The following is a 24633-nucleotide window of genomic DNA, read 5'->3' as shown; positions in this document are numbered from 1 at the left end:
ATATGTACATATACCCAACTCATTGGATTTTTTTTATGTCCATATTGGCCGCAAGTGGGACCCCCTTTCGGACATAAAAAATATGAACATAAAATTTTGCTCTGCACATCCCTATTACATATATAAATATACAGTCACTGGTCACTACAAATTGAGCACCTGAACCTTTACTCTTGTTCACTGTGGGGCAGATTTTCAAAGCCCTACACGCACCGGGCCTATTTTCAAAAGGCCCAGCAGCAAGCGTAAAGCCCCGGGATGCGCATATGTCCTGGGGCTTGATAAAAGGGCATGGGTGGGGTGGGGGTAGGGCGTTCCGAGGACGGGACGGGACTGAGGCCTCTGGCACAGCGGCCATTTTCTGCTGTGCCGGGGTAACGCGCACCGGCAGCTGGCCAGCGTGTGGGCAGGCGTAACTTATAAAATAAAGATGGGGGGATTTAGGTAGGGCTGGGAGGCGGGTAAGATAGGGGCTTGAAAACCTACTCACGCAGCATACATTTGTGTGTGCAACCTGGGGAAAGCCATTGGGGCTCCCCTAGGGCTCGACGCACGCAATATGCCTAGTGTGTTGTTATAAAATTGGGCGAACATTCGTGCGCTTCGGGTAGCGCACAAATGTAGGCGGTGCACATAGGCTTTAAAATCTGCCCCTGTGGTAATAGTGTGAGAGGTGAGTGAAAGAAAGGTTGAAAATACTCACCATACACGAGCAAGCTTCTGAATTTAATTCCTCTGAGCTAGCTAGAATAAGAATATTTAATTATCTTTCATTTTTCACAGTCAGCTTGCCCAGTTCTTATTAGTTACCATGAATAAACACTAAGGGAACATTCCTAGTACACTCCAGAAGATAAATGTGGTTTAGTGTATTGGAGGCAACAAATATAATCCCAACCAATGTACTGGTATATATGTTATAAAGCACCCTGTTACCGGCAAACTTTTGTTAGATCCTCTATTCACGAGTAGGCATAAATCAATCCGTCTCGTTTGTCATAAGAGGTCTCATTACTTTAATTATCAATCACCTATATATTTTGTTTAAATTTTTTCAAATTATCCTTAAAAACAGTCCCGACAAAAATTCATGGGGAAAACTCCCAGCCAATAAATCCAATGGAAGATGTTTATGCAAATACTTATCCACGATGAATAGGTGCCTAACCTATGCCATTGTTATGGCTTGCTTTTAAAAAATATATAATAATAAGTGATCTTGGCTTTTGCTAACAAGAAGAGGGCTACAGCTCTTATAATATGGGAGAATACACATATCTTCTAAAGAAGTACTATTTTTCAAATTGAACTGATTTATGAGAACCAGAGTCTGACCCAGGAGAACTACTCACGGTACAAAAGCCTCAGAATTCACAGGGACGGGAGGGCTCACTGGAAAGAGAACAGAGAAAAAAAAAAAAGGTAAGCAGACATCCAGAGACAAAGAACACAAAACACTTGTTATCTACTTACCTGCAATTAGAGAGTGTTGAGTTTGTCCTGCCGCGCCTGCAAGAGAGAATTGGGACACAAAAATTCACTTTCTTCATAGTAGCATTAATTACTAAATCCTTGATATAAAAAGTATTGTAGTTAACACTCAAACCAAACTTATCTGATTCTTATATAGTAAAGTTAGGAGACCTGGCTCTCTCCTAAATTGTTAGCTGTACAAAGAGAAACAAATTGCATTAATTGTGGAAAAATTCACAGTGCATTTATAACATTTTCATTGCTTGGTTTTCACTCGTTAAACTTGTTCTAATCAATCTGTGTCACAGCTCAGAATTTGGAAGAATTTCATCTGTTTGAAGTTTTTGTTTTTTGGGGGTTTTTTTGGGTTCTGCCTTCCCTTTCTTTCCCTGGGAGACTCGTTGGGTGGGTACCAGACCCCTATTCTTAATATTGGGAGACCCGGCAGGAAGGGGAGTTCCTTTTCTATCCTCGCCCCTCTATTTACAGCTTGTGACTCCTCTGATACCACCCGAAGCCCCTTAGCTGTTCAGTAGCACCTCAGCCACTGCAGCGGGAGGGTCACTATGATTACCCCCCAAACGGTGAGGCGCAGACATACAAACATTTAAAAAATCAAACAGTTTGAACACGTCCAAACCCCTCTCCGTCTCCACCCCCAGGAAAGGCCCTGATCAATCTGGCTAAACTTGTGCACAAACATGACAAAGGCACATGCGTTTACCCATATCATACTAGGGTACGCTGCACATAAAGTTACCTTCCTGGTGCACTTTAATTCTCTCAGGATTCACTGAACTTCAGTAACTGAGTAACACCATTCAGTAAATACCTTGGTAGAAGCTGTTCTCACGGCCAGGACCACACAAATATTAAATGTTCGGAATCTCTTCCCCACACCCACAATGCTTCAAGTCCCAAGTCATAACCATCTGGTATTGGAAACCCCCCCACACACACTTACACATACCCCCTATCAAATAATTCTCCTGAAAAATATAGCTGGGCCACACCCCCAGCCCCTGGAATGTGGTAAATCCTGCCCTCTGACTCAGAATTCCATCCCCCCCTCACTCAATATGCAAAAAATAACACCCCCAGTCCCGTGCAAAGGCAACATTCAATCTCTCCAAAGGTTCCCATATCCTCAGGCTGAAATGCAAACAGGAATGCATGGATTTAGGGACCTGATTTGCACATATAATTAAACACAAAACTGTAGACTAGAACTGGTCCAGATCCCTGCAAAAAGAAGATAGCCTGTGTTTGTTTATTTTATAGAAGGTTTGGATACCTTGAGTCAAAGGCTCAGGAGAAATTTTACAAATACTGTCCTCTGTGGTTCCTCCTAATTAATATTGTTGCGATACCTAAATCTGCTGCTTGCAGTGTTTAAGAATAATGGTATAGTGCAGTGGCTTGATGAAAAATAATAATTCTGGACACAAATAGTATGATCCAGGCTAATTTTGCCCCTTGCTATTGTGCATCCAGAATTATTTTTGTTCATGAAGCCATTGCATTATACAAGCTGAAGCGGGATAAAACATCTGCGCGCATTGAGTGCCCGTTGCAATTCTGGGAGCTGCCCTTTTCACTGCAGCACCTCCTTTAAATATTGCAGCGGGCACCCAGGAGGACGTGGCTGTGTGCGTGTTAGGGAAACGGACCCTCGATACGAGTGGACGCTTTGTCGTGCATCTTATTGCATCAGCCCCCACAGGAGCCAGAAGAGCCTGCCAGCCCCAAAAACGAGTTCTCATGGAATTTTTTTTACACAGTTGGAAACCTGTTAATTTTATAGCAATTATGAAGTGAAAAAAAAATCCATTTCAAGAGCTCTGCGAGTAAACAGGATGAGGACTGTGTTTAGCCAAATTGAATTAGAATTTTTAAGGGTCAATTAAACGTACTGTCCTAATTAGCACATAAAATTATCATATGAAGGTTAGGTTGTTTAAAAGAAAAGGAATGAGCACAAATTAAAAAATTAGCTAGTCGGGAACAATGCATCTTAATGCTTCCTTTGCATATACTTTATGGGCACTGTTCATTCATAAGGAAATTTTCAAAATCCCCACACTGCTTGTAGGCCTGCTCATAGTCCTCTAAGCTCATTTCATAGTCCTCTAAGCTCGTTTTCTCAAGGAACATGATTATGGAGAACACACTGCTTTACCACGCTGAAGTCCTAGCTGCAGATACATATGTGACAGTGGCCACAAAACCAGAAGTGGCCACACTAAAAAAAAATAGTGCTGTTGTGTTGGTCTTTTTTAAATGTGTACGTACTGTAGTAATGAGCTCACTATTCATTATCACGGTATGCTAAAGGGATGCTAAACTTACCTCTGCTGCATGGCAGAGTTACATTTAACTCCACCTTGAAAAGTGTGTTTAAGTACTAGCATGCTATCTGGATTTCTGCACTAGCACTTAATAAGTGCAGGGAGGAGATGCCCTGGGGCTCTCCTCATGTAGAAGCCAATCATTAATCCACCCTCCGTGTCCCATTCCCCCCTCCCTCACACTGCCATTCCTCCACTTCCTACCCAGGACTGAAGGAGACCCTGCTACTTTGCCGATCCTCACCAGAATATCTATCACCTCACACATTTCACAATGTGCATAGTTGCCAGTCGCTTTTCTCCTCCTGCCACTCTCCTGATCCAGGGCAGTGTATGAGAAGAAAACTATCGGGTAGATGTTATAAGCTGGGCGCACTTCCCGGCATGCACACGCCAAATTTATAACATGCATGTGCCGGCTCGCACTTGTTATAAAATCGGTGGGCCATGCGCACACGCGTGCTGGATTTTATAATCTGCGGGTACATGTGCACGTGCAAGGAGAGATGCAATTGCGCAAATTCACGCGGTGACACATCGTGGGCTTCCACAGTTCCCTCCCAGTCCGCTCCAATTAAGGAGCGGACTGGGAGGGAACCTCCCTACACCCTACCCTAACCTCCCATCCCTTTCCCCTCTCCTCCTCAACACCTAAATCAAATTTGTTTTCGGTAATTACCTTTTTATCACAACTTACTTCGTCCCGAGCTGAAGTAAGTTGCACGTGCTGGCAGCCGGGACAGTGAGCCATGGTGCTGTCCTGGGACGCCCCACTCCGCCCCTTTGGAACACCCCATTTTGAGGCCCCAGCACTTACTCGTGTCCCAGGGTCTATGCGCGTGGCCAGGCCAGTTTGAAAATTGGCCCGGCGCGCGTAAGGCCCGACCTCGTGCATAGACCCCAGGACGTGTATAATTGCCGGGGCCTCAAAAGGGGGCGGTCCAGGGAGCGGAGTGGGGTGGCCTGGAGGGGGGCGGAGCTTGCCGGGGTTTTAACATCCGGCCTTATATGGGGCGCATACATTTTGGGGAGGGAGGATCAGGAATGGGATCTTTTAGGGAAAAGGTTTTGGTTTTGTCAGAGAGTACACCAGAGGTAGGTGGGCTAATGAGAGGAGGCAAAGATTCCCTGCTTCAGTGCCCCCATCCACCCCGATGCTAAGTCTTTTCAAGCCTGCTCTAATTGGGCCCACATCTCTGGTCCACCTAACACAGGTTGTAGGGGACCACACGGAGTATTGTTGTGTTAAAATGGACGCATTCAGTTTGATGTGGCCCTTCTAATGTGGCAGCATTAGTAACTTTTCAGGCCTTCAGCCTGATTATATTGAAATCCCAGTTTCTTTCAGGATATAAGCCTATTTTTATTTATACACGGGAATAAACCATCCCTTAACCAGAGGGTTTGAACAACTCAGTTGCAACCTCCTGAATACAAGTTCACTATATGTTGCAGGTATTTGGGAATATTTCACACACAAAGTTTTCAGGTCAGTCATTTGGGTGAAATTTTATGCTTGCAAATGTTATTTTACATATACAAAATTAGATCGTGTGCAAAAAAAAAAAAAGTACACGCATAAACTCTGAAAATGAATACAAACAAATGCACATCCACGAAGGCTAGTCTAACCAGATCCAGTTCCAAAGTTATTAAATCCAGAAATTCACAGGCAGGTTTAATTCTGATATCCTTAGTACTCACAGATACATCCAAACATCCAATACTTAATTTCATATTGCACATCACACTCATAGGTCTGGCAGCAGCTGTCACGTTGCTAACATCTCTGTTCCCAGCAGCCTCTTTTTTCAGACCTGAATCCCCAGTGTGGTTCCTCAGGGGTGGGGTCCTTGACTCTCCCAGTGGATTCAGTGCAAATTGTCTGCCTTCCTGCTGCTGACTTTCATTTATGCTCTCCAGGTCTCAGAGGGCACCAAGAGCCTCCCATCCAAGCAGGCTCTTGGTTTGAGGCCTGCTGGTGGCCTTCCCAGACACAATACCACTTTAAACAGCAGTTTAACATGGGCGATGTTATTGGGAGGTAACACAATTCCTGCTAATTCCAACTCATTTCATTGCATTGGGGAAGAGGTTATTATAGAATTAGAATTGGGTTTACCATGTGATGTTTCCTTGTACTGAATTCAGCAAACACCAAATTATCTGATTTTGGTAGATACATCCTTTACTGATGTATATTGAATAGAGAGACAAAATCCCAAAAGTATACAACAAAAGAAAGTGGTGTGATTTTGTTTTGTTTTTTCAACAATGCAATACAGCGATAATGCTATTAATTTTAGTAAAGACTGAGTGAGTGGAAAACAGGATATTTATAAACACTGCAATTTGGGCACAGTGACTTGTTCCATGAAAAAACACTCACAAAGTAATTAGCAGCATTTCAAAGAAACAACGCTGCCCATTTAATTATGTGAACTGGTGTCATAAGATTATTCATCAAAGTATTCACAGACACCTTTAATATCACATAGAATGGTCTTGCCACCCTAATATTGATGGTATTGGATTTCAGTGTTGTGTCGGTATCAAGGGGACTCTTGTTTTGCCATCCATAGAACAGCATCTTATAATTAAAAACAAATACTTCACTTACATTATACCTATCTCAGGAAAAAATTCAACCCAGTTCTAAAAATGAGAAGGAAAAGACTTGAGTGTTCTCTGGGAACATTGCTCTCACTTGAGAATCTAATCAAGGTAAGTCAGAAAAACTGCCTGCAAGTGACAAAGACGTTAATGATTGCTTTGTTTGATGAATAATGCTATGATACAAGTTCAGATAATGAAATGGGCAGTGGTTTTTCTTTGAAATGGTGATAATTACTTTGTGAGTGTGTTTTTCCATGGAACATGATTAGCTAAAGGTCATTGTGTCCAAAGTGATACCTTTCTGCAAATTGCAGTGTGTGTGTTTTTCAATGCTCCGTTTTTCATTCGCTCACTCACTTAATCTTTACTAAAATTTATAGCTTTAGAGTTGTATTGCATTGTTAGAAATAACCCCACCACTTTCTTTTGTTGGTCTTATTCATGAATCCCCTTTGCCTTACTTCCTGTACTATATGCAGAAAGGCAAAGTTACCCGGAGAGCTTTAACCAGGTAAATTGCTGCTCACTGGTCGGCTGAATAAGGATCTCTAGATGAATACAGAATTGTTCCAGGAGGGGTCCTGAGTTCAATAATCAGAATCGTGGAGGCAAGGGGTGGGTGGGGGTGGGTGGGGCGGGGGGGTCTCAAGAGCCTGAAAGTTAATTAAGAGGGTGACACAAGGCTTGAAGGTTCACCTAGGCTGCCTGATGTCCTTTCACTGGCCCTATCCCCTTTACGCGGTGCTTGTGCCAGCCTCACAGGCAGGAAGAAAGAAGATACCCGACACTGCCTTTCAGAGGCTGTGCAGCCTCGAACAAGAAGTGGAGGTGAGCTTGTGCTGGCCTGCATGGGCTTGAAGAAGACAGAGGTGTGCTTACAGCGACCTGAATAGGCCAGAAGAGGGTAGAGATTTACTTCTGCAGGCCCATGCAAGCTGGAAGGAGGAGGCAGCACGCAGCTGCTCTCTTGAAAAGCCGTAGCAGTGGGCTGGCAGCATCATACTAGCGGGGAGGGCATGGAAGAAGGAGAGGGATGTAATGAGTCTACATGGAAAAAAATAAAAGCAAGTCCATTCACAAAAGACTTTCTAGAGCTCTGTAAGGGGATAATGCAACTCTGGGACATCCTAATTTATTTGCCTTTTACCTGAGGATGAGGACTTTATTTTATTTTATTTACTATTTTTATAGACCGACATTCATCTGAGATATCGCATTGGTTTACATTCAGGTACTGTAGGTATTTCCCTGTCCCCAGAGGCCTTACAATCTAAGTTTGCACCTGAGGCAATGGAGGGTAAAGTGACTTGCCCAAGGTCACAAGGAGTGACAGCAGGACTCGAACCCTGGTCTCAGGTTCATAGCCCACTGCTCTAACCACTGGGCTACTCCTCCTCCTTTAAGAACCTCTAAACCTGACATCATAAACAAGGCAGAATTTAGGGAGATACAGAGCCCACTCAACCTCCCTGGTTGAGCAGAAGCACCCGCACCCAACCTCCCCAAGATTGAAGACCAAAAGGACTGAAGAGCGGAAATGAGGATATAACTTAAATTAGGCCACCGGGTGTCACTATTGGGACACGATTAGGGCTCCCCTCTCCACAGGACCTGTGAACACTGCTTTTATGGCATCCTAAGCCCTGTCGAAACTGTGAGGTAGAAATCAAACCTAGATCCCTTGCATCTCAGCTCATAACACTGCCACTGAGCCATGAAATGGTCCCCTTCTTTCAATTGTTGCCAAATAACAATCCCTGCAAAATAGAAAACTGAAGAAGAATATAGAAAATAAATGCTTTTGTTGAAACAGCTATGGAAAAGTTTAAAACAAAGTCAGTGTCCATCTTTATCAACAGTGCTATCTGGATACTTTTGCTTAATTTTGTGTTTAGACAAAAGAAATAAAAAATGCAAAGTCCTTTTGCATAATTAACTAAAACTCTTTGTACAGTATCATTTATCAGAAAGTTGAAAGATAATTGAACCTATGCTTAGTAGCATTCCAATTATGTGGTGAAAATATCAAATCCCATTTTTAAAATCCAATCACGTTGATGTCATATCTCTTGCTTTATTATCTATTAGCATAACCCATTTTAACTATTTCAAAGCATTTAGATGAAAGGAAATTCTAATATACATTTATCATCTCGTAGAGCTATAGACAACACCAAAAGAGGGAGATGTTGTCTTGAACTATAATATAAAAAATAAGCTTTAATCCATGTGTGTCTATCCCTAGTACATTTTTACTTCACTATCAGGAGTTATATTTGCCTAATCACCTAGATTAGAGAAGGGGGCACAACTCCCTGGGGTTCCTCTGGCAGGGGGGGGGAGGGGGTCTTGCATTAGTGCCCTTTGGGCTATGGATACCCTTTTCTGCTCTTGAACAAATGAGAACTCCATACCAGATAGTCTTGTTGCTAAATCTCAAAGAGTTTGCTGGGAAAGAACTTGTTGTACAGTGATCAAGTGACAAAGTATAGGTCCATATTGAAAGCCATTTAGATGGATAACTAAACTGAAATGGCACATTTTTTAAGATTGAGCAACTGATCTGGCTAGACTTTAGCTGGATAGGTCGCTATTATTATTATTATTATCCAGCTAAAATCCAGCCAGATAAAAAAAAAAAGTGTTCAGGGAGCTCATCAGGGTGAACCTAAGGTAATCTAGCTAATTTGGCTGAATTTCAATTCTATCCTGCTAATGGGCCGATACAGTACAGTGCGCTTCAATGGAGCGCACTGTTAACCCGCCATTGGACGCGTGTTTTTCCTTACCCCTTATTCAGTAAGGGGCCGAAAACACGCATCCAACCCGCCGAACCTAATAGTGCCCTCAACATGTAAATGCATGTTGAGGGCCCTATTAGTCATTCCCGCGCGATTCTGAAAGTAAAATGTGCAGCCAAGCCTCACATTTTGCTTTCAGAAATTAGCAGCGACCCAAAGGTAGGCGCTAATTTCTTCGGGCACCGGGAAAGTGCACAGAAAAGCAGTAAAAACTGCTTTCTACCCCGAAGGGTAAAAAAAAAAATTAAAAAAAAAATTTGAAATTGGCCTGCAGCTGTCGGGTCAAAAACCGGACGCTCAATTTTGCCGGCGTCTGGTTTCCGAGCCCGTGGCTGTCAGCGGGTTTGAGAACCGATGCCGGCAAAATTGAGCGTTGGCTGTCAAACTCGCTGACAGCCGCCGCTCTGGGCCAAAAGGAGGCGCTAGGGATGCGCTAGTGTCCCTAGCGCCTCCTTTTGCCTGTTTCTACTGCCGGGCCTCATTTAAATACAGAATTGTGCGCACAGGAGAGTGGCCGGGAGAGCGGGTAAATGCCCGCTCTCCCGCGGACTTTACTGAAGCGGCCCGTCAGTTAGCCAGATAACTTGCTACTTAACCAGTTATTTATAAATATGTCTGCATACGTGGTACTGAAAAGAAAAATGTTAAAAGAAAAAAAAAATAAAGGATGAGCTGCTGGAAGCGTAAACTGCGGATAGCTGATGCTTCTGACAGATGTCTCAGTGGAAGAGTAAGTTCTGGGGATGTGCCTACCTCACTCCTGGCAAGGGTTTTAGATGTTGGGGGGGAGGGGAAAGTCTGGAGATGGCCTGGGACATTGAGACTGTGAGTGACATTCACTTTTAATACTTAGACTGAACTGGGAAAGGAGAGATTTGTCCCACCAACCCTGGAACATTACATCCAAATGTAGAAGGAGTTTTATTTGGGAGGTGCATGGCACGGTAGGGCCCGACAAGAAACGTGTGGGGGGCAAGGAGTGGATCAGGCTGCAGGCTCCTTTGCATCTTTATTTTTCCCTGCAGTATCACTTAACCAAATATCATTGAAAATATCCAGTTAAGTAGTAAGTTATCCAGTGACACAAGACCAGATAGCGTAAACACGTAACTGGTTATTTCCAAACAAATCTGGAGAGATTTTTCAATTATCTGGCTACATGTAGCCAGATTATTTTGGGAGTTTATCCAACTGACTATCTAGACATGTTATCTGATAGTCAGATAATGTGCCCACTACCCAGGTTTCTGAATATGGGCCACTATATGTTCTTCTGGTGATGTTCATGAAATGAAAGTAAACAAGATCATAAAATATTCCCTAACAGGAAAAGGCCTCCCCTGACTTTAAATATCTTCCCAGGTGGTACACCAGGAAACTATCCTTGCCTCTTTTGAATTTCCCTTTCTTTTGTGATTCTCCTCCTCTCCTGAATTCCTAGAAAGAGCAGAGTTGGTCACCCTGGTCCAGCTGATTGACCTTTCCATCTTTAGGCTTCCACTTTTCCTCTGGATGTGAGACTCCACAGGAGAGAAGCTCGGCCCCCGATGTTCCCTTTGCTAGCCGACACACTGGAAGCTGAGCTGCTCTGTTACGTCCTCCGCAGAATACTGAAAGGTTGAATTTCAGCAGAGCAAGGAGTATGACAAATAATCTCCCTTACAGAAATCCTACTTAGATTCCTTCCAAACGTCCCTCATGTTTGCTCCAGACACTCTCTCTTGACACCCTTAGGCTCCAACATTGAGTCTCGGTTTAAATACTTCCACCAGCCTTCCTATAACACCCACTAGGATGTGTCTGTATTGCCTCACACTCCTACTCTAACCTTAAGTGGCATTTTAGAAAACTGCCCACCCAGTATGTGGGTGAATGGATGTGTGCATTCGTGTTCATATGTAAGTTTACCCAAGCTGAGCTGAAGTGGCCCGATCTTGAAGGCAGAGTCAGGATGGGGCATCGACTTATGTGCATGTTTTTCTAAAACTCAACTACATGAGTCTAAATGTTCAGGAACATTTGGTATATAGCATATAGATGTAACTTGTGTGGGGTCAATCTTCAGGACTAACTTTCAAAAAGGTCTTATAGGTGCACGTCCACTTTGAAAATTGGTTAACTTTAGCATGCATTGGTGGCACAAGTTATGTGGGATTTTTGAAAATTACCCTCCCTATGAGTTAACATGCACTAAAATGGTTTTAAAGCATGTTAACAAAAACCAATGATGTTCATTGGTTTTTTATTATATTATATTTATTTTATTATTATTTATTATGTTATTATATTATATTTATTTATTACTAATAGTTAAACTGTATATATTATATTTATTTATTACTATGTTAAATTGACATCCGGTTATATTGTTCCATCTGTTCTATGGTTCCATGTAAAGCCCCTTTCTCTTTTGGGCAGTTCTTCGTTTTATGTAAACCGGAGTGATTTGTAGTTCTCACAAGAACTTCGGTATATAAAAATTAAAAATAAATAAATAAATAAAATAAATAAATGTTCACTAAAACGAAAAAGCATAAAACAAAACAAAAATAAATAACCAAAAGAAAAAAAAAAAAGAAATGCCACAAAATAAAGCAAAATCAAGCTGTGGGTTATTTTATACAATGCAGAGCCTTACAGGAAAAAGGAGGAGAACAGGTAGATCATGTATGAGGTTACCTCGGATCCAGTTCTAGTTTTGATTTCATTGCATCAATGGACTTGTCGTCTTTCTTACTAAAACTAGGAGCAATGGGGAAGAACCAGAATGAAATTAGTCTGTCAAGCTTTGATCTGTCTCAGGTGGCAACCTTAGTGAAATGACACCTAGTAATTTAATGGTTACTGAAACGTGGCTAAAGTTGCATCATTTAGGCGATGCCACGATCTCTAATTGAAAGATCAGATATATTAGAAAGTGAGGACTTAAGGTGATATAAAAACTTGGAGTAGGCGGAGAAGAAGAAATGTGGTTCATACAAATATCAAGAGATTGTACTACCAAGAGAAACTGCCACTGCTCTGAGCCAGGAGAGAGAGAGAGAGAGGCAATGTGTGGTTCTGACTCCATCCACCTAAAGCACTGGACAAGGGCATTGCAAGGTACCTAAAAGATCCAGGACACAGGCACATAAGCTGTCCCCTCCTTTCCTTCTGAGATTTTGATAATTACTAGGGATGTGAATTGTTTTTCTAACAAATTAAAATATTGTACGATATTTCTAAATTCAGTAGAAATCTGTTAAAAGAATGAAAAGATTATTTTTACTCCCGATTTTTCGTAAAAATCATTTTTCGGGTTAGTGCGTGCTAACTCATGTTAGCGCACACTAACAAAAAAACATTTATTTTTGTTACTTTTTGTTCTTTTTTGCTATTTTTGTTAGTGCGCGCTAACATGAGTTAGCCACACTAACGCGAAAAACGATTTTTAACTAAAAAAAAAAACACAAAATGGGGAAACGTGGGAAAATGATTTTTTCCTGTGGCCAGATGATTTTTTCCAGTGGCCAGATGATCCCAAAAGTGGGAATAATCAGGCACCCGATTCACATCCCTAATAATTAACTCATAATGATTAACAGATTCCTCCATTCCTCTGATCAATCCTGTAAAAACTTATAATTGGATATCCCATTTCTAAATATTCAGGTTCAATTGATCTCTCTTCTACATTCTCATGCAGGGAATCATCCTACATGACCTGGACAGGGAAATCATACAGTTACTTCAATCCCAGCAGGGATCCCATGGCTGTCTCTACACCCTCCTCTTACTTCCACCCATATGAAGATTGAAAGAATGCCCCTCCTCATAAAGCAGGAGGCAATGCTACAGACAGTAAAAGGAGGCACGCTGGATAGTCTTCCCATTAGAACGCCTCCATGCATTTCAGAGTAGGAGCTAATAAGGCTTATTACCCTGCAGTTAGCATGAGCCATGCTAATCAGTGCCGCGTGATTATCTGGTGCTTCTTCCCATGAGTATATCATGCTGATATTCTCTAATTTACATTGGCTCCCAATTACTCTGCGAGTGAAATTTAAGGTTTTACTCTTGATACGTAAACTTCTCTATACAATGGCTCCTACATGATTAAATGCAACCCTTTGCATTTACAGGCCCTCATGAGCACTTAGCAATTAACAATTTGTTAATTTTTATACTCAGTTTTTAACACAGTTCCTATCAATTTCTCTCTCTCCTAGCACTTCACTACCTTTCTCCTTCCCGCAACTTCTGTGCTTGCTGTCACCTGGCCCCCATCCTCTCCATTTTCCTTTCCTGCTCCACCTCCCCCCTCCCTGTTACTTGTAATTTCCTCTTCCGCCTTTCCAATGTTGATTGTGAACCAGCATGATATGTCCTATGAATAAAAGCATTTAAATAAATAAATAAATTAAATAAATCAGCCAATAAATAAAAATGGCTCACCTTGCAAGGGAATGTGCCTTTTCCATCGCAGGCCTTACTATCTGGCATCAGCTCCCTGATTAGTAACTGATCTGCAACAATTTTAAAAAAATGTTACTGTGTTTTTGAAAAACTGATTTGAAGCTTAAAAATAAATGATATTTTGAAGAAATCCTTAGTCACACACTTTGCTCTGTTCTAAAGATCTATCTGTACTATGAGGCTTTTGGCTGATGATGTTAATACTTAGAATTTTATTTCTATATTATGAGCTGATAAAAATCCCTTTTTTTGGGTTATATTAATACTTTATTTTTTTTGTAATGCCAGTTATGCTATTTTATTTGTATTTTTATGTATTGTTTTGTAATTGTTGATTCATTGGGAATGTTTTACATTTTAACTTGCCTCAATTGAATCCATGGATTGAGTAATAAGTTAATGAATCTAATCTAATCATACAATGAGTTTTTTAGCCTGGGGTTTTTCAGTGCTAAAATTCTTATTATATTCCTGGGTAAGGTTAGCACTGAAAAAATGAGTTAAAACATGAGTAGAAACCTGCAATAGGCTGTGTGGCTTATTATATCCGCCACACTGAAACTAATATTTTGAATAGAAAAACAAGATATAGTGTACAAATTTCATATTGTTAATGGATATTTAAAAATAATAATCAAATTCACTCTCATCAAGAACCACCTTCATTTAGCGCCGGCCGTCCATTGCTCCTACCATGTGACAGGGCCTGGCCAATGGCACTTATAGCCCCTGTAAATAAACAAAGGGAACAGCTAGTATCCAATTCAGATTCTACACAAAAACTGTGAAAACTGTTTTCAATATCTTATGTAAAATCTCTGTTAAAAAATAAACCTTTATTCTACAACAATGTAAATTTTAACCTTTTTTTGGTGGATGACAAAGACCTCAGATCTGGCGAAAAGAGGCTTGATTGACCTCAAATTTCCTGGCCAGTAAGATCAATCACTGGTCTATAACGTATCTTTATTTCTTTTTCTTTTAAGCCGCGATAGCGGCTTAATCACCCTGCTGAAGTTGGATATGAAAAAAATAACAAGTTTAAAAAATGTTTAAAAATTCTAGGAAATTTACATTGTTGTAGAATAAAGGTTTATTTTTTAACAGAGATTTTACATAAGATATTGAAGACAGTTTTCACAGTTAGTTTTTGTGTAGAAACATGTGTCCCTGTCACATGGTAAGGGCAAAGGATCATCAGCGCCATTTTGTTTACTGGCAGCCGAGAATGGGAGATCGCTCCCGGGACCCCTGCTGGACCACCAGGTACTTTAGGAAAGTTTTTTGGGGGTCAGGAAGGTAGGGGATTGTAAATAATTAGATTTAAAGGGTCGGGTGGGGTTTTTTTTTTTTTATCGGCTCAGGACAGCCGAAAATAAAAGTGGTCTGAACTGTGAGAAACAAAGATTTCCCACGGTTCTATGAACACGATACCGGAACTGATTCACATCTCTAATGTTTTATGGCCATTTATATGCTGGAAATAAGTTTTCTTTTTTCCTTGCATAATTTCATTGGATTTTCTCCATAATTGTGGTCTGACAGGATGGAACAGAGGTAAATGTTAGAAGTTTCTGACAAATTCCCTTAGGGGCGGATTTTAAAAGGGTTACGCGCGTAAGCCTTAAACCCCACCCCTCCCCACTGCGCATGCTGAGCCTATTTTGCATAGGCTCGGCAGCGTGCGCAAGCCCCGTGATGCGCGTATGTCCAGGGGCTTGCAAAAAGGGGTGGGGGCGGTCCAGGGTGGTCCGGAGGGCGGGGGTGGGGCGTGGCCTGAGCCTCCAGGTACAGTGGCCATTTGCTGCTGTGCCCGGGGTCACGGGCCGGCCATCGGCCGGCGCGTGTAAGTTACGCCTGCCGGGAGGCAGGCGTAACTTCTTCAACAATGATATGGGGGGGGGGGGGGGTGTTCTAGATAGGGCTGGGGGGCAGGTTAGGTAGGGGAAGGTGCGGGGGGGGGGGGTGGAAAAGAATGGATGCAGGCTGCGCGGCTTGGCGCGGGCAAGTTGCACAATTGTGCACCCCCTTGCATGCGCTGACCCTGGATTTTTGAACAATCGCGCGGCTGCGCACGCATGTTATAATATCGGGCGTAGATTTCTTAGCGCCAGGTTGCATGAACAGATCTGCGCCCGCACGCAGGTTTTAAAATCTGCCCCTTATTGTTATTTTCTGGATATGTTGTATATTGTACAACCTCTGTATATCACTGCTTGTCAAGTATATACTTGTTAACTGCATATAAAAAAAAATATAAATAAAGAGTTAAAAAAAAAAAAAAGCGTCTTAAATGTTTTAGCCTTTCTTCATATGAGGAGTACCCCAGTCTTCTCACCCTTCGTTTTCCTTCTCGAGCTCTGCCACGTCATTTTTGAGGTGGAGCAACCTAAACTATTTGGCTGGCATTCTCCTCTGTAATCCATTTCCTAATGAATTAAAGACTGAGGCCTTGCTAGTTCTCCTCATGAAGCAAAGGCACATTTATTTGGCAGGGTCTTCACTGATTAATCTTTAATCTCAAATAAATGCATTGTCAATGGCAGTTGATTTGTTTTTACCCTTTTAGATCAATCCCAGAGATTTTAGTTATCATTGGCACTAGCTGTTAAAACTAAGCATGAATGACGAGATATTTTGTATGTCTATGTTCGGGTCCCATTGGTCCCTAGCCTCACCATAACATTTTTCAGCTGTTGTGATCTGCCATCATTTGAGTTTGTTAATGTTTTGTATTGATTTAGCTTTGTGTTGAGTACTTTGTCCTTTATAAACTGTGATTGTAATTATTACTCACTCAGCATTGTGGATAGAGAGGGATACAAACGTATCAAATAAATAATTATATAAATAAATAAATACATACATTATTTGTACACAGTGCTCTAGAGAGGCATGATAACATCTTCAAAATTGTCATCAATGCCTTTCCAAATAATTCCGAATATATGGTTGAGTTTTTTTTTTTTGCCACTCTGTTCACTGTGTGTGCTTCACAGTTCCTTTTCTTAATAACAGTTTCCCAGAGGCAACCACCAGCAGCATATACTGGTAGTAGGGTATTTCTCTCTACATGCATCACTTTGCATTTGTCAATATTAAATTCTATTTTCCATTTCAGTGCCAAAGTTTACAGTCTTTCTATATCCTTCCACGGTTGTATTTATTTTTATTGTATTTTTTATTTCTTATATACCGCACAACAGATACCAGATCTGAGCAGAGTGGTTCACAATTATAAGATCTCATAAAATTACAATCAATATGATACTCCTTTTTACTCCTAAAACAAAATCTGCTTGTGTTTTAACTACTTTATATAGTTTGGTATCATCTGAAAATTTTGCAACCTCAATTGTTTCTCTGTTGTCAAGATAATTTATAAACTGGTGCCTGATTTTCAAAAGTATTTACATGCCTAAAACTGGATTTTACATGTGAACATGCATTTTACCAATGTACCAATTGCTACAATATATGCCATTGCATTGTCAACATATTTCACCTGTGTGAAGTGCACAATGAGGGAAAATGGCTTTTGAAAATTGCTATGATAATATGTTACATTTACAGGCATAAGTCCTTTGAAAATCCATCTGAAATTGAATAGTGCCAGACCTGGTACCAACCTTTGGGGCATTTTGCTGAGTACCTCTCTCCAGAATGAAAACCAGCCATTCAGTTTCAATTGCTGCCTCCTTCCCTTTAACCAGATAGTGATCCATGAATGTACCTTGCTCCCTATCACACAGCCGATCAGTTTCTAGAGTTATCTCTCATGCGTTACTTTACAAATGACTTTTTAAAGTCCATATTCACTGTCAACCACTTCACCAGTATCCATGTGCCTAGTTACAATTTCAAAGAGCTCTAATAGATTAATGAGGTAAGACTTCCTTTCCCAAAATCCATGCTGACTATTCCTAATAAAGCCATTTCCTTATATGTACTTATTGATTTTGTTCCTGATAATTGTCTCTACCATCATACCAGGTATCGATGTCAGGCTTACAGGTCTATAATTTTATGGTGGCCCCTTAGAGCCCGTCTTATAAATTGGAGACACATTGTCAACCCTCCAGTCTTCTGTTACATTGGCCTTTGATAGTGACAAATTGCAAAGCGGTGCATGCCTGCCATTTCCAGTTTAAATTCTTCTAAAACTCTGGGGTGGATTCCATCTGGCCCTGGGGACTTATTATGTTTTAGCCTATCTATAATTATCATTTTTTCCCACTCCACAGTAATATCTTTTAGCACTTCGGAGGTATCACCCTGAAGAACAGCCTCTGATTTGGGAATCTCCCCTACATCCTTCCTGGTGAACACTGACACACAGACGGATTCCTTCTGTTCTGAAGAATAAGGACGTTTCTTCCAATACCCTACCCTTCCACACCCCCAACATAAGGGTCTTGGCTTCAACTGTGTCTTAAAAACACGGAAACAAGAAATAAATAGGCAGTTTAGCTACATTTATATCATGACTACATGATGCACTATGAATTATCTATTAGCTATGCATTCACCCCCTCTTTCAAAAACAGGGTATGTCCGAAATCTGTAAAGGTTTGCCATTATATAAAATGGTATGTGCACATGACCAAAACAGAAAGATGTCACTTATTAGTATAGGTAGAAAAAGTCATGAGGAAGGCGGTATTTTAAGGGATTTGTCTGGGTATCAAAGGAGTAATAGGGTAAATCACTACAGCAGATAAGCTTGACAGGGGTAAGTCTATGCATTCTGCTTCACAGGTGAATGGGGTGGATCTGGGGCAGCAAGGAAAAGTTTTCAGATATTATTTGCCCCTGCAGCAAAGCAGATGTGAACTCTATGGGTGATTTCCTATCCGCAGTTCTTGTTTTCCGTGGAAAATTAGCTTGTTGATAATTGATAAGCGTTTAAAATATTTGCTATTTTGTAATGTACACAGGTTCTAACTCCTATTTAAGCCAGGTGTAGCCGTGGAGCTGAAATGTCAATAATTAGAAATTGTATATGTTGTACACTGTATACTATTAATAAAATGGGGTATTGAATAATAGGAAAAGCAAATGAAAAATCCCCTGACTAATTTACCTTATGCAGATTATTCATTTTGCCCATTACCTTGTAAATATATCAGCACTTCACTTTTGCTTCTCTATTAATTCGATTCATTTTTTCACCCTGCCTTTGGGACTTTCATAGGAGAAAAACAACAAAAAAAGGTTGTTTCATCATCATCCTACATAACAAAAACCTGGTTAAAGTTTCTGCCTTGGCTTTTACCGTTCTACCTGCATGTTGAAACCCACTTTGGAAGACTAAAATCCAAAGGAGAGTTCGGGTAAATCAGGGTTAGAATGAAATTGTGTCACATCTTTCCCTACTCAGTACATTTTTGTATGTCGAAAAACTAATGTATACTGAGGTAGGTTTTTCGTTTAGTAAATAGAAGCAAAAACAAAAGAAATATGAGCTCTGGGGATTGAAGTTGGAATTTCTGTTATTTGAACACAATTTTCAATATCATTTGAGTCTAAATGTTTTCAAAATATGGACTGCTAGTGAATTCAGTACAAGAAAATATTGCTGCTGAGGAATGGAAATGTACTAGTGATTTACAGAGGATTACTTTAGTGGACATGAAAGGGCCAAGGGAGTCAATATTTTTTCTTTATTAAACAAATGTGTCAATATTTGCTTTAGTACCAGTGTAACAAAAAAAATCAGAAAAATTAGGTTTGATAATTCCATGACATTTACAAGTGGCTTTTTTGAATCAGTGATTGAGCAATAATTAGAGTTGAGGATGATGTTGACCGTACTGGTATAACGTTTGGATGCTGTCTGTTGTGGAATGAATGGATGGAGTCAGGAAGGTCTCTATCAGGTCCTACATTTTTATTTCTGTCCAAACTATAGAGGAAATGATAGCTTCTAGGAAGGAAAGAAGCTAATTATACTGTGCATCATTTCTTTCTCGCTTGCCTGACTTTTTCATAAAGAATCACTATCTCCTTCCTGTATTAAATATTACATTCAGAGCAGGATAACTCTGAAAGCACCTGTAAGTGGCCTGAGCCCTGGGACATAATTCTCTATGGAGGTTTCTTTCTTTCCTTTTTTTTTTTTTTAAAGAAAATGGGGTGGATTTTACAAAGGTTACGCGCGCCGGGCCTATTTTAAAAAGGCCCGGCGATGTGCATAAAGTCCCTGGATGCGTGTAAATCCCAGGGCTTTACTAAAGGGGTGGTCCGGGGGCGGGGTAAGGGCAGGGCCAGAGGCAGAGGCAGGTGCAAAAGGTAAAATAAAAATTTTTGGGGGGTTAGAGTAGGGCTAGGGGGCGGAAAGGTTAGGGGAAGGGGTGGGAAGGCCAGGTTAGTGGGAAGTTCCCTCATAGACCGCTCCGATTTTGGAGCGGCCTGCGAGGGGACGGGGGAAGGCAGTGAGGCTCGGCGCGTGCAAGGTGTACATTGTGCAGCCCCTTGCGCGCACGCCAACCCTTGATTTTATGACTTGCGCGTGCAAGTTATAAAATCGGGTGTACGTGTGCGCCCGCGCTCCTTTTTAAAACCTACCCCATTATGCAGAACAGTTAACCAGGAGCAAAGGTAATTGAATTTAAAATGTATAGACCTCCTTTACAGGATAAACCCAGTACAAGCCGGTGTACAACATATGATCGGTGATAAAAATGCTGCATTTTATGAAATGTCCCATCATTCCCTCCTTCATCCATTTTTTTTTCTTTTCCATGCCTTAAACTACCAAGAGGCCTCTAGTTAGCCATTTTTCATCTCTGAGTTAATTATGAAATGTTTGTAATTTGCGATTAGCTTCGGAGATCACGTGGGTCCCTTATTCAGTTGTGATGAAAACATCCCATGCACTCTTGAGAGCTCACATACAACAAATCCTTTGAAAAACCTTTTCAAAGGTCTAATGAAAGGTGCCATACGATAAAATCTACATTTTTGTAGAGCAATTTTCAAAATTCTTCCTTCATATCCTAGGATGTATCCCATTTCTGCCCCATAGCTTTGTCCACTCTCGTGTCGGCTAGTTTCACACAAATCTTCTCTTCTGTGAATGGTTTGCATTCTGCTCCAATCCCTTCTTCGGTAAATGTAGGAAAAGAAAAGTATTATTGCTTTCTGTTTACGCTTTTGCTTTTTCATCTGCCGCAGTTTTTTTATTTTCTCCTCTCTGACTTCTAATCCTCCCTTTCTCTTTCTCATTTCACTAACATAGCTGACAGAACTTCAGTCATCTTACTCCACCGCCTTAGATATTGCTTTTGTTACGGTCGCCTTTCCAGTGGGAATAAGCTCCTTGAAGATTGCTCAGCCTGCGTGCAGTTAAAAGCATGCACAGAGCTCCACTGTGTCTGTGCTTGTTACCCGCATTGCAGAGGAGGCATTCCCAGGGCAGGGCTGTGTCAGGAAAGAAAACAGTGGTGTTTTAGCTGGAAAAAATAACTACAAATAAGGCCAGGGAGAGCCTCTGCACGGACTTTTTCCTTAGAAAGTAACTTTCTCTTTGAAAAGTTATGGCAAGAGCAGGGTGAAAACTAGTACCCACAGATTTTCAGCTATGGGGGGGTGGTATAAACATTTCCCCCTTTGGGACCAATTTGGCAATCAGAATTCTTGAATATTAATTGATTTTGTTAACTTTGTTTTGTTTTTACACGATCTCATCCTGCAAATCACTTCTATTAAAAAAAAATACATATATATATATATATATATATATATAAAACAGTGCTTGTTTAATTTTATTAAAGCTGACAGTTTTAATGATGCTATTCAGATTATAATTTACTTTTTACGTATGGCTGTACTGACTTTTTTCCTTGGTTTTTTTTACAGGTCTTCAGCCTACTGGCTGAACCGCATCCAGTCCTTTTTGTATTGTAATGAAAATGCTCTTCTGGGCAGCTTTTCTGAAGAGACTCATTTTTGCACATGCCCCAACGACCAGTTAGCCTGCCAGGGGTTCCTCCCCTGCATTGTTGGAGACGGGACAGCATGTTTGACCTGTGCCCCTGACAACCGCACCCGCTGTGGAAGTTGCAACACTGGCTATATGCTGAACCAAGGCCTTTGCAAGCCCGAAGTGTCTGATTCCACCGACAACTACATCAAGTTTGAGACCGATATGCAAGATCTGGAGATGAAATACTTGCTCCAGAAAACTGACCGGAGAATTGAGGTCCACGCCATCTTCATCAGTAATGACATGCGCCTCAACAGCTGGTTTGATCCTTCCTGGCGCAAACGTATGCTTCTTACTTTGAAGAGCAACAAGTACAAGTCCAACATGGTTCACATGATCTTGGGTCTTTCTCTTCAGATTTGTTTAACTAAGAACAGCACCTTGGAACCTGTCTTAGCAATTTATGTCAACCCGTTTGGAGGCAGCCACTCTGAGAGCTGGTTTATGCCTGTAAATGAAAATAGTTTCCCAGACTGGGAGCGGACTAAACTGGACTTGCCTTTACAGTGCTACAACTGGACGCTGACTCTAGGCAACAAATGGAAAACATTTTTTGAAACGGTCCATATTTACCTGAGAAGTCGCATCAGATCAAATGGTCCAAATGGCAATGACAGCATCTACTATGAGCCCTTGGAGTTTATTGACCCTTCACGGAATCTGGGCTACATGAAAATTAACAGCATTCAGGTGTTTGGCTACAGCATGCACTTTGACCCAGAAGCTATTCGGGACTTGATTTTGCAGCTGGACTACCCCTATACTCAGGGATCGCAGGATTCAGCCCTGCTGCAATTGCTAGAGATACGAGATCGTGTAAATAAACTTTCCCCACCTGGCCAGCGTTTGTTGGATCTTTTTTCCTGCCTTCTCCGCCATAGACTCAAGCTGTCTACCACTGAGGTAGTGAGGATCCTTTCTGCCTTGCAGGTCTTTAATGCCAAATTGCCAAACACAGTGGAATATGAAACAACCAAATTATGTAGCTAACCATATACGTCAAGCACAACACAAAATCGTGGGAGTTTTTACAGTGCTTTTGTGGAACAATTTGTTTTGAAAGAATAAAATTGAAATTGTCTTTTCAATATCTGTCTTATATCAGTCACATTGGATGGCAGTTTAGAAACATCAACGATGACAATGAATATACAGTATTATACCTGCAGTTTTTGGTTTATGAATGAAATAAATAAGGACAACAGTCTAGAAGACATTCTACTTTTTACAACAAATTTCATTTGTAATTTTATATGTTCCATGGCAGTGCTTTTGTGCACTTTCCTCTAGAGGGAACATACAAGGATACCAATAAAATTTTGTAGCTCAACAGTTATTAAAAAGAAATGCTGTGAGATTGTTTTTGGTTTATTTGGTCAAATCATTCATTGTGTGATATGCATTATTTCATTAGTGATATTTTCAGTGCTTTTACATAAACATCAGTAAATATAAAAAAATATTGTTATAGGAAACTTACATAAGGTTTAATAATTCCATTGGAGTACCACTTAATTTTCCTCAGATTTCAGTGAGACTTACAGAATTCTTTGCGGGTCATGATAACTTCTATTTTAATTAGCACAAGAATCATCCCACGATGATGCTGTGCATGAGATCTTGAAAGCACAAAGGTCCTTTTTTTTACATGTTGTTTAACTATCTGGAAAAGACACAATGCCTTGAAAGCTCATGAACAAGTGCAGGTTTGGCCAATTTATTTTATGTTGAGCAAATGAAAAGTATCACAATTTGCAATTAGCCTACATTTCTATAGTGTCAGTACGAGCACTTGAGCTCTGTATTACAGTTCTATCTGATGCATCCGTATGTACGCATAAACATTACTAAGAATAATTCTTGATGATCCAATTTAAAGATGATTGTCAATGAATGTCCTATATGTTTGTAAATTGTTGCCTCGTATAAGCATCCACTGACCAAACAGTAAGGATGAGGACAAAGTTCTTTGGCAGAGATGGATAATAATAACCAGGGTAGCTCAAGATCCTAGAACAGGCTAGAAAAAAGAAGAAAAATGCTCTATAACTAAGAGATGAAAATAACTTTTAGAGTAAGATTGATATTTTTGGATTTTTTAAAAGTCTGACTGCTTTAAGCTAAGCCAAGCTTCTAAAATGATTTTATGTTTTTTACACAGACAAAGCACTTTTGTAAATACAATTGATAAAGTGTTATTCTTTCAAAAAAAAACTTTTACAATGTCCTATGCTTCTGTGTGTAGACTCTATTTCTGAGAATTTGGTCTCAGTCAAGTGTGTGTACCTCACTTATGGTTCTTTGCAAGTGTTGCTATCTTTTACTGGGGCACTTAAGAATAATTCAAACACATGAAATAAAAATTGAAATATAAGCTATATGGTGAAAAATACTTGTGTGCATAATGCATTTGCATTGAGTAGTCTACATAAACTTGGTAAGGCTAAAATATATGCAAAAATAAAAGCATAAAGGGGAATACATTCTTATTCCTAGCACATGTTTTACTTTGCCTCATTCTAGACATTCAAAAGTATAGGACTTGGATAGGTTGTTGGAGATGTAGCTAAATCTGAGACCCTCTCAGAAGTGCTACCTGTCTACAAGAAAGTAGAAAGGTTGCCCTCATAAACCACTTCAATTCATGGTTAAAAAAACTGGTGCAGGGAAGGTGGCTTTGGATAGATTGGTGACAGGAGATGATAATCTTTACAAATAGAATAGTGTATATCCAGCCAGGAAAACAACTATGAGACCCATATTCAGCCACTGTGCAGCTCTGCTAGTTAGCCTGATAAACTAATCCGGCTTAATAGAGCTCTATATTCAGCGGTGCAGCCACGCCACTGAATAAACCCGGCTACCTTAAAGTTAGCCGAATAAGTTAAGCTGGCCAACTTTCGGACAGTTCTATGGCCTGACCAGAGATGGTTGGATAATTCAGCTGGCTAAC

At 40.6% G+C, this 24633-nt stretch overlaps 1 protein-coding gene across 2 annotated transcripts in view; it reads left to right on the top strand.

The window, feature by feature from the left end:
- Positions 1-23042, top strand: part of BRINP3 (BMP/retinoic acid inducible neural specific 3) — a 714331-nt gene extending 691289 nt beyond the window's left edge. For both annotated transcript variants that reach the window (XM_029618365.1, XM_029618366.1), the window contains exon 8: positions 21554-23042. In XM_029618365.1, coding sequence (XP_029474225.1) covers positions 21554-22670 — 1117 coding nt within the window. In that variant the 3' untranslated portion in view covers positions 22671-23042. The remainder of the gene's footprint in view (positions 1-21553) is intronic.
- Positions 23043-24633: the final 1591 nt, after the last annotated feature.

Source organism: Rhinatrema bivittatum, chromosome 10 (genome assembly GCF_901001135.1).
Source record: "Rhinatrema bivittatum chromosome 10, aRhiBiv1.1, whole genome shotgun sequence".
Classification (NCBI taxonomy): domain Eukaryota; kingdom Metazoa; phylum Chordata; class Amphibia; order Gymnophiona; family Rhinatrematidae; genus Rhinatrema; species Rhinatrema bivittatum.
Note: the sequence above shows the minus strand (reverse complement) of the source record. Positions and strands in the feature narration are given on the sequence as shown.